General features: G+C 41.5%; 1 protein-coding gene across 1 annotated transcript in view; it reads left to right on the forward strand.

The window, feature by feature from the left end:
• Positions 1-17050, forward strand: part of LOC127448750 (rootletin-like) — a 104679-nt gene that overhangs the window by 38066 nt on the left and 49563 nt on the right. Inside the window, exons 7-9 of the mRNA XM_051711563.1 lie at positions 2065-2209; positions 2769-2875; positions 4038-4244. Of these exons, the coding sequence (XP_051567523.1) occupies positions 2065-2209; positions 2769-2875; positions 4038-4244 (459 nt within the window). The remainder of the gene's footprint in view (positions 1-2064; positions 2210-2768; positions 2876-4037; positions 4245-17050) is intronic.

Genomic DNA, 17050 nt, shown 5'->3' on the forward strand with positions numbered 1-17050 from the left:
GCACTTCATACAAAGAGCTGGCCAGCCTACTCTCCCAGAAGGCAGCCTTTAAAAGAACGTGATTTACTGTGCCACTCACTCCTAATTGAAATAGTCATTGCAAACTCTGGGCCGCTTGACTGCCAAGCTCTCATTCATTTTTAAACCTTGGTGACTCTGTCAGAGAGCGCACTGCAGAGCAAAGTTCATCCTATCATCTGTGGTTCTGCAGTCTTTTATCAAATACTATTTAATTTTCTGTGTCAGAGAAGTCAACTGTGCAAGTGTTCATGATTCTTTCATTGCAGGCCACAATTAGCTGAAATTCAGCAGGCAGAAATTATACATTAGCTGGGTTTCCAGGTATTTTTATGCAAATCTTGGGCATAACATGTCCAAAATGCACATAAAAAAGTATACATTCGCTTGAGGTAGGTAATTTTTTTTATTTTTTATAAAAATGTGCATAAAACTACAATGGAAACACATTTGCAGAATAAATTCCTAAAAGCGCATCAAAAAGTATTGTATAATGACTGAATAATTTGCTCATAACTGGACTAACCAGCAGTTGCTCAGGTCATTCTGAAAAGCCGAAAGCCAAAGTCATTATAACGATTGCCTACTATTACCTACCAGAAACTTCTGACACGCTGTCGCTCCCAGACATAAGTTACCTGCAGCTGGTCGCTAGCAAACATGACGTTCCTCGGAGCATTTTGTCTGTGCACAGGTGGTTTATTACATTTAAAGGAATATTCCGGGTTCAACACAAGTTAAGCTCAATCGACAACATTTGCAGCGTAATTTTGATTACTACAAACATTTATTTTGACTTGCACCTCCTTTTCTTAAAAAAAAAAAAGCTAAAATCTGGGTTGCAGTAAGACACTTACAATGGAAGTGAATGGGGGCCAATTTCTGAATGTTAAAATATTAATTTTTCATGTACAGCCACATGACATAAACAATATGTGTACTAACATGATTTTAGTGTGATAAAATCACTTACTAACCTTTTCTGTGTAAAGTTATAGCCAATTTCCGCTTTGTTGCCATTACGATTCTAAGTCAACAAACCCTAAAATGACTGTAAAAATTGCAATTTAAACAAGAGTTTTAACAGAAGAATCAATGTAAATGCTTTTATAAAATTAAGAGCTTCACATTTCTGCCTTTAAACCCTCCAAAAATTGGCCAAATTCACTTCCATTGGAAGTGCCTCATTGTAACCTTGATTTTTGCTTTTTATTTGAAAAAAAGGAGGGATGAGTCTAATCAAATTGTTGTGGTAATCAACAGTATGCTAGAAATGCTGTCGATTGAGATCAATTTGTATTGAACCCGGAATATTCCTTTAATAAACAAGCCACAATTGCTTCCCAGGTAGCTATAACTTCCATTTCTATTCATTATAGTTTCCGTGAAAGTGATGATTTTTGACTCTTCAACACGTGGCATGGAAACGCTACTTTATTCGCAAACTATTTTTCACATAAATTGTTCATTATTGTTCAATTGTTTCACATCAATTCGCAACATGGATGGAAACCAAGCCATAGAGAATTAACGCTAAGCTGTCTGCCTTACCGGTGAGTTTTCTCAGAGGGGCACATTAAGCAATTGAAGCCAATAGGCCGTGCTGGTTGAAAATGATTAAACACATTCACATGGCTTTGATCGTCACCCTCTCTCTGATCATCACCCCTTTGATAATCATTGTGTCGACTGCCTTTGCTGCCTCACACCCTGGCATCAATCGTTGAGTGTAACTGGGTGGATTCTGCCATGAATGATGTAAATAACCCTATAAAGTATTTGACAAGAAAATCTGGTGGTAATTAGGTTGGAGCTGACATGGACTTTATAAAACTGTCATGCACATTCTCCTGTAAGCGTGGCTGGCAATGCAGAATGTGAAGGTTATTTACAAGCCTGTAAACATAAAGCCGATAGAGGCTGCACAACGTAGGGATGAAGGGGGGTGAGATCATATGAGAAGTTTTAAAAGAACATTTGGCTCGTGGCTTAACAGGTGGAGTTCCCAGGCTACAGTGCTCTGAAGCAGTTCCATATATTTCACAGGTGTTCTGGTTTGAGCCAGGTCAATGCGCTGCTCCGGGAACAACTTGAACAAGCTAACGAAGCCAATCAGGCCCTGACGGAGAGCCTGCAGAAAGCACGAGAAGAGGCAGAACAGAGGGACACGCGACTGAGGAGGGAACTTGAGGTGAGAGGGAAGAGGAAGGAGAGATCTGCAGTGTAAGTTTATGTCCAAATCCACAGTTTAAGGAAAATCTTTCCTTAATCCAACCCAATGAAATTCAACTCTGGAACTTGTGGAATTCCACCCTGGTGCCTGTTTTGTCAGTCTGGACACTGTCTTTGTTTTAAATCATTGTTGTGATTTTCTCAGCTGTTGCTTCCTGTGAAAACATTCCAGTCAATTGGAAAAAAAAAAGTGAGAATTCATTGCTCTGTGCAAACATCTGGTGATATTAAAGAACTGTGGTGAAATTAAAAGACTGAATGTAGTTTTCTGACACATACAGTCAAGAAAAGTACACAGTACCATTTATGTAGATGTGTGTATGCTTACAAATATATACAGTATGTAGCCATGTGCTTGTGTGTATTCACGCATGTGCGGGTGCATTGATTATTTTTCATATGTGTGCATGTGCGTCAATAATTTTCTCAATAATGGACACATCTTTTACCTGACACTGTTGGCCCCTTTTTTCGGAACCTGCCGACCATATGACCATGTTGCCCTGTGCTGCCCCCAGATGAGTACCTCCCGAAATGGCCGCGAGCAGGCCCGTGTGCGATCTTTGTGGCGTCAGACTGCCTTTCTCCGAAGTTCGTTTACCCAGCTGCGGGCTTTTGCTGATAGGTGAGTTTTTCTTGCTGCCAGAACGGGCAAAATCAAATTGATCTTAAGAGAATCACATTTCTTTCCTACGTTTTCATAAAATATTTTTAAACCTAGATACAACTTTGTTGTACACTAGAATGAACACTAGAGGCACTCCAACAACAATGACTTTTATTCCCTTTCACACAAATCATGAGTAAAATGTCCTTAAACACTTATTTTTTCACCCTGTTTCTCACACAGTGCTATCTTATGACATCTAAACACTTTTACTATAGTGCAACTTGTAAGATGAGACTTTTTTAACATTTGCATTACATAACCAACTAGGGCTGAGTATTGCCAGCCACTTCACAATAAGATACGTATCACGATACATGTCACGATTTAATATATCGCAATGCATCACAATATTGTAATTGTATTGCTATTTAAACTGTCCCAAAAGCGTAAGAGAAGCTGAGTGTGTCTATGAGAGAAACAGTGAATCTTGCGGGCTCAGTTTCTGTCACACCTAATAGAAGCATCTTTACTGCAGTGAGAAACGCTGGTCAAAGAGTTTGCACTTATTTAGAATACCTTCTTTATGCTTTGTAACTGTCACGATACTTGTAAGGAACCACGTAATGTAATTTAGCAAAAATGTCACAAGTCACAACATTTTCATAAGATCTGGCTGGGCTAAATACAACGGCCGGAGAAACATCATGATCCCCTCCTTCCAAACCCACTACCATTTATTCCCGTTGAGGATCAAATCATAGTGGGTCACCTGGGTCGCCCGTCACCCATACACACCACATCCTCTGGGGAAAAGTGATGGTTAGATTGCCCCTCAGATTAGCCCTGGACCAGCCATCAGAGCCAAGCTTGATGAGGGCTCGGCCTGTGTAAATGCTGTGATCATTGTTGAGTAATTTGCTGTAATGTGGATTACTCAACACATGGACAGCAGAGAAAATGTTCACGACCCTTCCTCAGACACGACACTGTTCAAAGAGTTTATTCCCAGATCGCAATATTTAGCCTTATAGTTTCAGCCATCTGGCTCTTGTTAGTTGTGAACAAAACAAATTTCCTTGGGAATGCTCTGAACCTAAGAACATACTTTTTTGTTGTGTAAGGAAATGTTGTTTCTCTCTTTAGTTACCCCCTGTAAAAGTTATTTTGTGCTTTACAGGAGTCTGTCGGACATGCGAGCAGAGTGCGCAGTGACTGGTCGGCGTCTTCATACAGCATGTGTGAATTTGGAGGCTAGTATGAGCCAGCACAGTACCCCCGTAAACAATGGAGTGTCAGCAATGGAGAGTCAGCTGAGAGACAAGCTGAGAGAGGCTATGCAGCTGCAGGCCCGCTTTGATGCAGAGAAAGTAGAGTTTAGCTCCAGGTCTGTACGACATGTCTGTCTGTTTACACACAGGTCCCATTAATTTTTCTCCCAGATAATATATTATAAGTGTCATCATACTTAAGTAGCCTGCTATAATAAATACGTACAGTATTGGCAGCTGGGGTTAAATTATCATATTCATAGGACTTTGCAGTGTCCAATATTTCAGCACATATCCCAAGATAACTTCAATGCTTTAAATTGAATTATTGATGTCCTGAACTCACATCTCCTACATGACTCATTGAGCATTGTCCTGAGTGCTGACACACAGGGAAGGTCAGCATGGATTGCTTCATCTATCCAACCATGTGGCATGCCAAATCTAGAGTGAGAAAGAGTGAGACGGGGTGTCTCTTTTTGCTCAGTATCCACTACATTTTTCAATTACTTGTATAATGTGTCAGTGGTCTCTGACACTTTCTTTTGTGATCTGTTCTGTAGATCTGACAGAGAATAGTTTGGGTCTTCTGATGAATGGAGTCATTTCAGCTTCTCTCTCCTAGATCTTTTCATCAGTGACAGTTTTATTATGGAGAGTGCAGAGATCATTCTCCATTTTGATATATGAACTTTTAGCTGCACTTTATTACAGAGGGAAGAAAAGGGCCATAGACAAATGAGGATCACTGTAGTGTCTGATAATTTCACTTCAACCTAGGTATTGTTATTCACAATGGATCACATTCAATGATAAATATGCAGGGGCGTAACTACTACCCATTTACGGGGATGTATGCAATATCAACATTAGCACCCCTTGGACGTTTCGGCAATCCACCTTTGGGGTTGATTCATTGCTTATTCGTTGCACATGTTGTAGAACCCATTTTTGCGGCACTAGTTTTTACATATTTATGTTTCCAAAAAAGTTCCAAAAATTCATTCTTACCTTTGTTCTGATATTGATAAATCTGGACTATTTCAAATGAAGGAGCTTGTCCCTGCATTACTTTGTATAAAACACACCCAAACAGTCTCCATATAAGGGATTTCTGCACAACCTCTCCTTTACAGTGTGATTCATCACTCTCTGCAAATGTATCCTTAAAGATGCACTCTCATCTAAGAGAATGCCCGGAAAGATCTGTGTAAAGCCAAGTGTAAGCCTTTTATATAGATTGCATGTGATCTTAGTTTGTGCTATAACACACATTTTTGTTACCCCAAAATAAGTCAGCCTTTTTTAGGGCCACTCAATTTCTAATTCTCATTGTATAAAAGGGCGGTCTTTAAGAAACCAATAATATGCTGTTTTTAAGCCAAATGACAGGGGAGACACCTGTTGAAGTGTTCTACAAATTACTCTATTAAACTAATTTTGGTATGTTTCTTCTTATTTTATTTGTTTAATTATTTATTTTTGCTGCATCTGTTAATTATAAGTTGTTGTTAACTGGTCAACTTTATGTATCATAGTTTTGAAAATATAAGCGTTGCCATATGGCAACAATTCACCACAATGGAAAAATTGCTATAATAGTGGCATCTTTACAGTATTATTGCATTTATTTCTTTAAAAATGTTAACCACAATATAATTGCATGTATGCATAAATAACAATAATGATTTGTATTTCTTCTTTTAAGATAAAAATGAACACAGCAATGTTTTATGGTAAGGTCAAGAAGAGTCAGTTAGTTCTTCCAATTGACAACAGTGAGGATGAGCTAGGCTTTAGTGACCATGAAAATGATCAACAAATATTGAAGAATGCATGATAATGATTCACTTAGTTTTAATTTGTAGGAGTTCCAAGTGTATAAATACATAATTTAAGGAGAAATTTACACTTTTTTAAGATACTTTTTTCCATTGTGGTACAGATTTGCCATATGACAATGTTTTCTAAATGTTTTTACAGAAGCTAAATAAATAGTAAATAAATAAATAAAAGTTTTAAAAATGTATTTTTTAGTTTTGTTATTAAAGCTATTTTATGTCAGAAAATCAAATTAGGAAAAAAATATTCTATTGTTACAAATGATGCGTACCGTACAGCTGTATACTGTATCTACCAGGGGAGTCGTGTGGTGCCATGCGAGGGTTGGATGTGTGAACGGCGAGCTCTGCGCACTTTGCTAGTTTTAAATACGTTTTGTGTCATAAACCGGTGAGATTCAATACACCCTGTTCCATAACTGTTCTATGAAGACAATATGTCAAAGAATTCAAAATCCTCAGGCTCTGGAGTCATTAAAAGACACTTACATGCTCAAGCTGATTCCCCTGACAGGGCCGCAGACTGGGGACTCAGTTTGGACGGTGCAGTGGGAGAGATTCAGCATCAACTGCTGAGCACGTTGACAATGCTGGCAAAGGTCGTTGCTGACTTGGAGGATCTTGCTGTAATACGTCGATCGATCACTGGCATGGAGACGAAATTCTCTGAGTTGGTTTCAAGAGTGGTGGATGTTGAGAAACGGATCGATTGGAGTCATCAGAGAGGGAATTAGCTGCTAACCCGCTAGCAACCAAGACAGACTTGGAGCGCATTTGGGAAAAGTTGGAAGACATTGAGAATCGTAACCGGTGAAACAACGAATAGTTGCAGTTTCTGAGAACAAAGAAGGCCAAGATATGGTGAAATTCCTAGTTGAGCTCTTCCCGAGTCTGCTCGACATAACAGGCCATAAGCTGGAAATTGAGCAAGCTCACAGGGATCATCCGATAAAGATCTTGTGTTATGTGAGGTGAGGAGTAAAGGAAAGCTTTCTTGGAAGAACCACAACATTTTCTTGTTCCCAGACTTTGCAAATTCGACGAGAGAAACGTGATCGATTCAAGGAATGCAAGAAACTCTTACATCAACGGAAGGTCACTTTTTCACTGATGTTCCCAGCCAAATTGAGAATAGATACTAAGGATAGCCGCAAAATATTTACATGCCCACAGCAAGTGATGTCCTTCATAAAGTAAATGGATTGAGTAAGTCATTGTGTGATGCTCTCGATGCAGCCGAGTGGACCTGACTCATTGAACATTCACTTGACTGTCCAAGGAATCTGGGAGCCTTCTTTGTTTCTTTTTGTGTTGGCTCCGCCTAGCTGCTGAAGATTGTTTTGTGGAATAACACTACTTCGAGACAGTTTGTGGATGTATCTGCATGTACTTTGTGCTTATGCCTCCTATTGGATGGAGTTTGTTTTGTGGAATATTTATTGCAAACATTGGAGTGATTAGGGCATTTGTTGCTCTCATGTAACAGCCGAGTGGGCCTGACTCACTGAACATTCATTTGACTGTCCAAGGAAACTGGGAACCTTTTTTGTTTCTTTTTGTGCTGGTTCCGCCTAGCGGCTGGAGTTTGTTTTGTGGAATAACACTCCTTCAGGACAGTATGTGGATGAATCTGCACGTTCTTTGTGCTAATGCCTCTGTGATGAGCAGAGCCGAGCCGAGTGGAGTCTGGGCAGAGCGAGGCCGAGAAGATAAGTATCGAATGACATCCACCTGCGTGCCACACCGGCCTCGTGTTCCAGCGAGGGGTGGCTGGAGTACTTAAGGAGAAGAGACAGTGGCAGACATGAGAGAGACGCTGCTCGACTGCGCCCTGCTCACCACAGCCTCCTATTGGATGGAGTTTGTTTTGTGGAATATTTATTGCAAATCATTAGAGTGATTAGGTTATGTGTCACACTCATGTAACAGCCGAATGGGCCGGCTCGCTGAACATTCGTTTGACTGCCCGAGGAAACTGAACGGGCTTTTTTTTTGTTTTTGTTTTTTTCTGGTTCTGCTAGCAGCTGGAGATTGTTTTGTGGAGGAACAAACCTTCGGGACAGTTATGTGGATGAACCTACACACTCTTTGTGCTTATGCCTCATATTGGCTGGAGTTTGTTTCATAGATTATTTTCTGTCGTGTAATTCTGTCTCACAAAATTTGTATAGAAACACCGAACTTGAGCAATCTGACGGCAAAGCTGTCGTGGGGGCTCTCGTAGGCGTACATGGACTGTTTGAGTTTAGAGGGATGGGTGCCAGTTGGCACTGTCATGCGCAGGGTCACTGTGCACGTTTTTCTTTTTTCTGTTTTTTTTTTTTGTTCTGGGGGAAGATCGGGGTTTGTTTGTTGCTCTAATGTTGGAATGTGGTCTTTATAGATTAGTTTTTGACACACAATCAATTTTTTCTAATATGTCAAAATGTCAAATGTTAATATGAGTGGATTGTCTCTCTCCACATGGAATGTGAATGGGTTGGGGCACCCCATAAAAAGAAGGAAGGTTATTTCTTTTTTTAAATGTAAGTAATATGATATAGTGTTTCTTCAAGAAATGCATCTTTCCCCACATGAAGCTGGAAAATTTGGGAAGATATGGGGTTGACATGTTTTCTTTAATGCTGGCTCAATTAAGAGCAGGGGTGTCATTACATTGATAAGTAAGCATCTACAATCCAAATGTCTCAAACAGATTAAAGATAAATTTGGAAGAGTCATTATTGTTTTAGCAGAAATTCAGGGGCAAAGGTTGATTTTGGCTAATATTTACGTACCTAACGCTGATGATAAGAGCTTTTTTATAGATCTTGAAGGGATGTTGCAAGCCGCTGGCACCCCTTATGATATAATATTGGGAGGAGACTTTAATATTTTGATGGACTCTGTCCTTGATCATAGTGAAGCAAAAGTGTGTAAACTCTGATGCTTCACAGTGTGACGAGGCAGGCGAGGAATGAGGATCTAAACGCAGCTTTATTAACAAAAGGATAAACAAAGAAACGCAGAATATAAAAAACAAAACATGGGAAACCAAGCACAGAACATGACAACACATGTTAAGACTGACAAAGAAACCAGGGGAAACAAGGGCTTAAATACAAATGGGCAAACAAGGAAATGAGGAACACCTGGGGAAAACAATCAGGGGAAAACCAACCATGAAAAGAAACTACAAAGGACTACAAAATTAACAGGAACAGGGAACTAAACAAGAATTTCAAAATAAAAGTCTAAGCAAAAACTCAGGGAATATGTGACAGAGCCCCCCTTTTAAGGAGCGGATTCCAGATGCTCCCAAAACAAAACAAAAAACCAAATTGTCCATGGGGTGTGGGGGAAAACAGGTAGGACAGCCAGGAGACCAAGGAGACCAGAGCAGATCAGGCGGATGGCCAGGAAACCAAGGAGACCAGAGCAGATCAGGCAGATGGCCAGGAGTCCAGGGTGACCAGAGCAGATCAGGCAGATGGCCAGGAGACCAGGGAGACCAGAGTAAATCAGGTGGACAGCCAGGAGACCAAGGAGGTGGCCTCAAGGTGGGGACTGGGTCAGGAGTCCTGGGAGGTGGCGGCAGGGCCGAGACAGGGTCAGGAATCCTGGGAGGCGGCCGTAGGGCCGAGACAGGGTCAGGAGGCCTGGGAGGTGGCCGCAGGGCCGAGGCAGGGTCAGGCGGCGGAGCCGCTGTAGGAGGAGTCTCTGGGGGAGCGGGCGGAGCTGCAGGAAAAATGGTCTCTGGGGGAGAGGGCGGAGCTGCAGGAGGAATGGTCTCTGGGAGAGAGGGCAGAGCCGCAGGAGGAATGGTCTCTGGGGGAGAGGGGGGGAGCCGCAGGAGGAATGGTCTCTGGGAGAGAGGGCGGAGCCGCAGGAGGAATGGTCTCTGGGGGAGAGGGGGTAGCCGCAGGAGGAATGTTCTCTGGGGGAGCGGGCGGAGCCACAGGAGGAATGGTCTCTGGGGAGAGGGTGGAGCCGCAGGAGGAATGGTCTCTGGGGGAGCGGGCGGAGCTGTGGAAGGCCGAGCCGTGGCAGTTTTGGATGAATGGGAAATGACCTCCGTGGTCACGAACATGGGAAGAGACTCGGGAACGACCTCCGTGGTCATGGGCATGGGCAGAGACTTGGCAGTGACCTCCATGGTCGTGTTCATGGGATGAGACTTGAGAACGACCTCCGTGGTCGAGAACATGGGCAGAAACTGGGAAACGACCTCTGTGGTCGAGAACATGGGCAGAAACTGGGAAACAACCTCTGGGGTCATGGGCATGAGTGGAGACTCGGGAACGACCTCTGTAGTCGTGTGCATGAGTGGAGACTTGGGAATGACCTCCATGGTCGTGGGCATGGGCAGAGACTCAGGAACGACCTCTGTGGTTGTGGGCATGGGCAGAGACTCAGGAACGACCTCTGTGGTCGTGGGCATGAACGGAGACTCGGGAATGACCTCTGTGGTCGTGGGCATGGGCGGAGACTCGGGAATGACCTCCATGGTCGTGTACATGGGAAGAGACTCGGGAACGACCTCTGTGGTCGTGGGCATGGGAAGAGACTCGGGAACAGAAACTTTTCTTCTCCTCCTCCTCTGGATGGCTGAAGTTGACAACGGTGGCTCTGGGATGGACGAGGCTGGCAACGCTGGCTCTGGGACGGATGAGGCTGGCAACGCAGGCTCTTGGATGGACGTGGCAGGCGTGGGCGTTAGCTCGTTGGCCGTGGCAGGCGTGGGCGCTGGCTCGTTGGCCGTGGCAGGCGTGGACGCTGGCTCGTTGGCCTTGGCAGGCTTCGAGACCACTGAAGCCGGGGTCAGCGTAGGGAGAGGAGGATCCTCAGATTCCAGAGTGTCCTGGGTTAACCTCACATATTCCCTCCATGTGTAGTCTCCCATCTCAGGCAATTCCCTCCACCAATAATAGGTTAAACCTATTCAGTATATTGCCTTGAGATGGGAGTCCTCAAAACCTGTGAGGCTGGCAATAGTGCAGAAGAAACGGGAGTATTCCCTAATGGATAAATCTGCCCGGCTCAATTGAGTGAACATGTCTGCTAGATCCATTTTTTGGTCAGTCTTTCTGTGACGAGGCAGGCGAGGAATGAGGATCTAAACACAGCTTTATTAACAAAAGGATAAACAAAGAAACTCAGAATATATAAAAAAAAACACAAAATCTGACAAAGAAACCAGGGGAAATAAGGGCTTAAATACAAATGGGCAAACAAGGAAACGAGGAACACCTGGGGAAAACAATCAGGGGAAAACAAATACTACAAAATTAACAGGAACAGGGAACTAAACAAGAATTTCAAAATAAAAGTCTAAGCAAAAACACAGGGAATACGTGACACACAGCATGTGTAAAAGTCTTGGTCTTACAGATATTTGGAGACTTTTGAACCCATCTGGTAGGGACTATAAAAAAAAATTCATCAATCCATAAGATTTATTCTAATTTTATTTTTATTTATTTATTTATTTATTTATTTATTTATTATATATCTAAGTCCCTCATTTCATCTGTTGTTGATTGTTCAATTGAAAACATTTTAGTCTCAGATCATGCCCTGGTGAGTTTAGAGGTGTTGCCACATACGGAGAAAAGAAATCATATAGTTGGCGCTTTAATGTATTCCTTTTGCAAAATCCTGAATTCCAACAAATGCTAAAGGCTGAAATCATTGTCTATATGGGGACTAACTGGACCTCAGTATCCTCTATGGGCATGGCTTGGGAGGCACTTAAGGTGGTTCTTAGGGGTCAGATCAAGCACGAGAACTCGTGGAGTTGGAAGGGAATATTAAATGTGCCGAGGCAGAGCTGAAGCACCGAATGTTGTCTGATGGCCTCAGAGGATTGACCCGATTGAAATACAGATATAATACTATTTTGTCACAGAATTTTTTGAGTTGGGGGACAAAGCAGGGAAGCTTTTGACTAGATATATAAAGCAGAGAGAATCTTTTTCTACCATTCCCTCAGTGAAATCTGCTGGTGGTGAAATATTTACCTCAGCCATTGATATTAATAATGCTTTTAAAGAATCTTGATCTCTGTAGTTCCATGTCTTCGTCTACTGATGAAGACATTAGAAACTTTGTGGAACAATTAGAATTCCCTAAATTGACGAATGAGTAAAATAATTCTCTTGATTCTGAGATAACCTTGGAGGAGCAGTGCGAGGTAATTAAGGCCTTGCCTATAGGCAAGGCTCTGGGGCCAGATTGTTTTGCTGCTGAATTTTTTAGATCTTATTCTACAGAACTGGCTCCACATTTGTTAGACATGTATACGGAATCATTAAAAAATGGAAAGCTTCCACCAACCATGTCACAAGCCCGGATCAGTCTGATTCTTAAAAAGGACAAAGATCCAAGCGTGTATGAGTTATCGTCAAATTGACCTGAACCAGCTATACGTAAAAATATTGTCAAAAATTCTGGCTAACTGATTTAGTAAAGTTATGACACCTCTTATACATACAGAACAGGTGGGGTTTATTCAGGGCTGCAGCTATTCTGATAACATTAGGCTGTTGGGCCTCATGTATTCAGATAGAAGACAAAGGCAGGCCTAACACAGTCGTAAAAACCTAACTCAAGCCCCCACATTCCAAGTCGTAAATTATACTGATAAAAATCGCACCAAAATCAAACAAAGGGAGTCCAAAAAAGACTACAAATCCCATGAAGCCTTGCTCACTAAAGGATCAAACTCTCAACTCCTATTGGATGAGGCACACAACAGAACGTCCCTCAAACATGACATCATCAGGAGTTGAAATACCTCTGAAATGCTTTCGGGATTTGCTTCCAGCAACTTTGTTTGCAGCGTGTGGACGCAGCTCTTCGCTGCTCAGGTGCAACCTCGTGGCACAAGGAAGTAACGTCCGACTTGAAACTGTGGCCATACAATCTCCATCTCGCTGGACGAGTTGAGATTACTCTGTGTTCAACCGAACACTCTAACGGATCCGAAGGAGACCGCTGAGCAATTCGCATCTTCATCCGTTTGCCTACAGAAGTGAAGTGATTAAAGATTTCTCTTCCATCTTCAATCAAGTTGACATTTCTGAGTTCTCTGTCAGCCCGCCAAGAATCAACAGCCGTACCGCCCGCCGACAGAGCGAGGAAACGGCCTCCCGTCATCACCCGAGCCTCAAGGAACCGGGTCAGAGTTAAAGGACGGAGGAAAACACATTCTACCTGTGTCCTCATGCGATTCAAGTAAGAGGTTTACGTCTGGGCAGAGATAGAATATTATAGTGTGCTATTCTTGTGTTTCAAGGTTTTTGCTTGTACAGTTTACGGACCGCCATGTCCGCTCATTATTAATACTCAGGGTATTAATTATCACGATTTTGTTTTGCTGTATTGTGGTCCAACCAAATTGGACTGTTGTGCAATTTCGCCATCGTGGGTGAGACAGGTAAACTGAGTTCATCCATTAAATAGTCAAAGTACTGTTTACGAGCCGTCCACTGTGTCTCTGAGCGATGAACTAACAGCTGCTTTCTCTCCCACGATCGCGAAATCGGCTTTAGGGCTGTCACTTCTCTCTCTCTCTCGTACTAACCACACACACGCAGGCACGTGACCCCTCACAAACATTCTGGCACACATTTTGGCTCGTAGATAGCTTAAATGCTAAAGCCCAGCTTTGTCCCTAAGCTGTCGTACAAGCGGATACACACGGTAACTGGTAGACGCCAGTTGCCATTGACTGGTTTCTCTCCGCCCCCATTCGCGGTCATATTCCCTGGCCGGAAGTCTCGTGTGACATACTGTCCACGAGAGTCACGTCCGTCATTTTGTGCGCGTCCCTCCTTACACACACACACACTGTCACACACTCACCTTATGTGTTATAGGATTATTTTTATTTCTATATCTAAACATATCACTGTTTAGTTTGTAGTTGTAAATCGGAAGTTTATTGACTGCATTGTATTAATTATTAATTGATATTACTGCATAAATAAACTTTGTTTATATTACAAAGAGAAGTGTTTTGGTTTGTTTTGCATACGCCTGTGTTATGCTGATGGGATGTCAGTGCTCGGATTCAAACTTTCATTCATTGTTTTTTTTTTCACGAAAATCGATATTCTTCGGACGTCGATTTTCCTAAGAAAACAGTCTAATATTGAGACTGTTTTACTATTTGGTTATTAGTCCCTGATTCCAGGGTGGTGCCCCGTCAATGTTAATCCTTATTAATATTCTATTGATTTTTGATAATTGATAATTACCTTTGATGGTTGTTGAATTTGAATGATCAATAAGCTAGTGTTCATTTTAATTAATGTTTCATCGATGTTAACAATTAACGATTATCTTTGATAATTGTTGATTTAAAGGATTAAAAAAAGCTAACATTGATTCTCATCAATGTTCTATTGATTTTAATAATTAATAATTATCTTTGATAATTATTAATTATTGCTAATAACCAAACTTGCTCCTAAACATAGCACACTACATTTACTGGAGCCCCATATGAGGTTTTAATGAGTGATTCAATTAATTAATTTAAATATTAATTAATAACTAAATAAATAATTATTAATTATTTCTGATAGTAACACTGATCTAAACAACCAGTAAAGCCCTACAAGGCGTTTCATCAATATTATGTGGTCAGTGGCGAATGATCAGACTCACTTGATGCCGAAAAGGCATTTGATATGGTAGAATGGGATTATATTTTTAAGATTTTGGAAATATATGGGTTCGGGTATACTTTTATTGGATGGACCATGTTACTTTACATATACTCGGTAGCGGCAGTACAAACAAATGGATTATTTTTGTACCAGGGAAAGTTGACCTCTTTCCCCATTATTGTTCTGTCTTGCCCTGGAACCATTAGCAGCCGCAATAAGAAAGGGGGATGATTTTCCAGGGGTGATGGCGGGAGGTGTGGCGCATATGCTTCTGCTTTACGCAGATGATATTTTATTATTCGTCTCTGACCCTTCTAGATCTATGCCTTGCCTCCACAGAATTATTAATTACTTTTCTAAGTTCTCAGGATACAGAGTTGATTGGTCTAAATCCGAAGCATTGGCTCTGAGAGCGTACTGCCCAGTAACGGCTTTTCAGCCTGTGGCCCACACAGGGCATTAAGTATTTGGGTATTTTATTCCCAGCAAATTTGTGTGATTTAGTTACAGTTAATTTTGACCCTTTAATAGAACATTTTTCGAGCAATGTGGGCAGGTAGGCTTCATTACATTATCGATGATTGGGAAGGTTAATGTTATTAAAATGAATTGTATTCCAAAATTCAACTACCTGCTACAGTATCTCCCTATAGATGTCCCCCTCGCTTATTTCAAGCAATTTGATAGCATAGCGAAGTCCTTCATTTGGAATGGAAAACGTCCCAAATTACATTTCATTAAGCTGCATAGGCCGATTGACAAAGGTGGGCTAGGCCTACCCAAAATTTGGTTTTATTAGTATGTGTTCGGTCTCAGACATTTGACTCATTGGTCGCTTCCACCTGAGAGAGCCCCTCCCTGGTTCTGTATTGAACAGGAAGTTCTTGCCCCTATTTTGCCATTGCAAATCCTTTCTATCAAACTAACTGGAAAAGTTAAATTACACTCGTTATCTCACATTTACACTCGGTATGGACAAAAGTGTTCAGAGTGTTTAATTTTGACATTTATTTAAATGTTGCCTTGAGCTTATGGCTGAACCCCAAATTATGTATTAATAAGTTCCCGTTCTGCTGGTCAGATTGGATTGTGAGGGGGGTTACTACACTCGATGACCTATATGAGAGCAGTGTGTTGAGATCCTTTGAAAATTTGGTTCAACATTTTGGGATTCCCAATCTCAGTTCTTTAGATATTTACAGCTGCGCCACCTGCTCTGTACTATTTTTGGGAGTAGCATACACCCCCCTAAACTGGCAGATACTCTGGGAGTGGTGGTTACTAATTTTGGAAAAGGTCATGAGGCATCAGTGTATTACTCCCTGCTAATTCAGAGTCTGGGGGACAGAGCTTCAACTTCTCTCAAGAGATTATGGGAGAAAGATTTAAACTTGGTATTGGAGGAGGGAGAGTGGGCTAGGATTCTAAAAAACATCAAGTCTGCACCTAGAGTCGCAAGGGTGCGCCTTATGCAATTCAAGATTTTACATCAATTCTATTGGACCCCCTCTAGATTGTATAGGCTTGGTCTTAAAGACACACCCACCTGCTGGCGATGCCAATCAGAGGATGGAGACATAACCCATGTCTTTTGGGGGTGTGTTAAGATCCAGGAGTTTTGGTTGAAGGTTCAGAGTTTTGTGTGTGATGTATTGGGCACTCGGGTTTCATTTTGCCCCAGACTCTAGATTTTGGGCGATGGGGCGGTCATCGATGTTGAGAACAGACACATAAAGAGTTGGGTCCTAACCAGTGTCATGATCGCCAGACAGATTCTTTTTTCAATTCTTTGGTCGGCTGGAGCACCCTCATTTCAGGAGTGGTGCTCTGAGATGGTGAGGGTGGCGGCCTTTGAAGAAGGGTCATTTAGAAGACTGGGAAAATTGAATTTGTTTGTGGAGAAATGGTGCAGATATCTAATGTTGCTGGATGTGTGATTATTATTATTATTATTATTATTATTTTTTGGGTGTGTGTGTCTATAATCATGTATGACCAGTGGGATGTTGTTGGGGGCCAGGGTGTGTTTGTTGACTGTGGGGGTTAAGTTTTGATTCTGTGTATGTATTTTTATTTTTCTGTGTTCAATATGTAAATCAATAAAAAATTGTTAATCAGAAAAAAATTATAAATCTATCATGAATTTAGAATAAATTTAAGTGTACACTTATTGATGCATGATGATTTCTGAGTGAAAATACGCACAAATACAATTACCCTACCTTTATGGTTTTTAACATTGTGCAAAAGAAAGGTAACATGGTGCAAATATTCTAATATCTGAGCATATTAGGTCTCAGAATACCATTTTATTTTTATAATTCTTAAAAGCAATGCCTTTTTCATCCAGATAACTTCTAGAATACAGCAGAAGATGGTTTATTTGGAATAGGGGTGTGGTATTTCTCTTAATAACATTTAATGAGA

The sequence above is a fragment of the Myxocyprinus asiaticus genome, chromosome 12 (assembly GCF_019703515.2).
Source record: "Myxocyprinus asiaticus isolate MX2 ecotype Aquarium Trade chromosome 12, UBuf_Myxa_2, whole genome shotgun sequence".
Lineage (NCBI taxonomy): Eukaryota > Metazoa > Chordata > Actinopteri > Cypriniformes > Catostomidae > Myxocyprinus > Myxocyprinus asiaticus.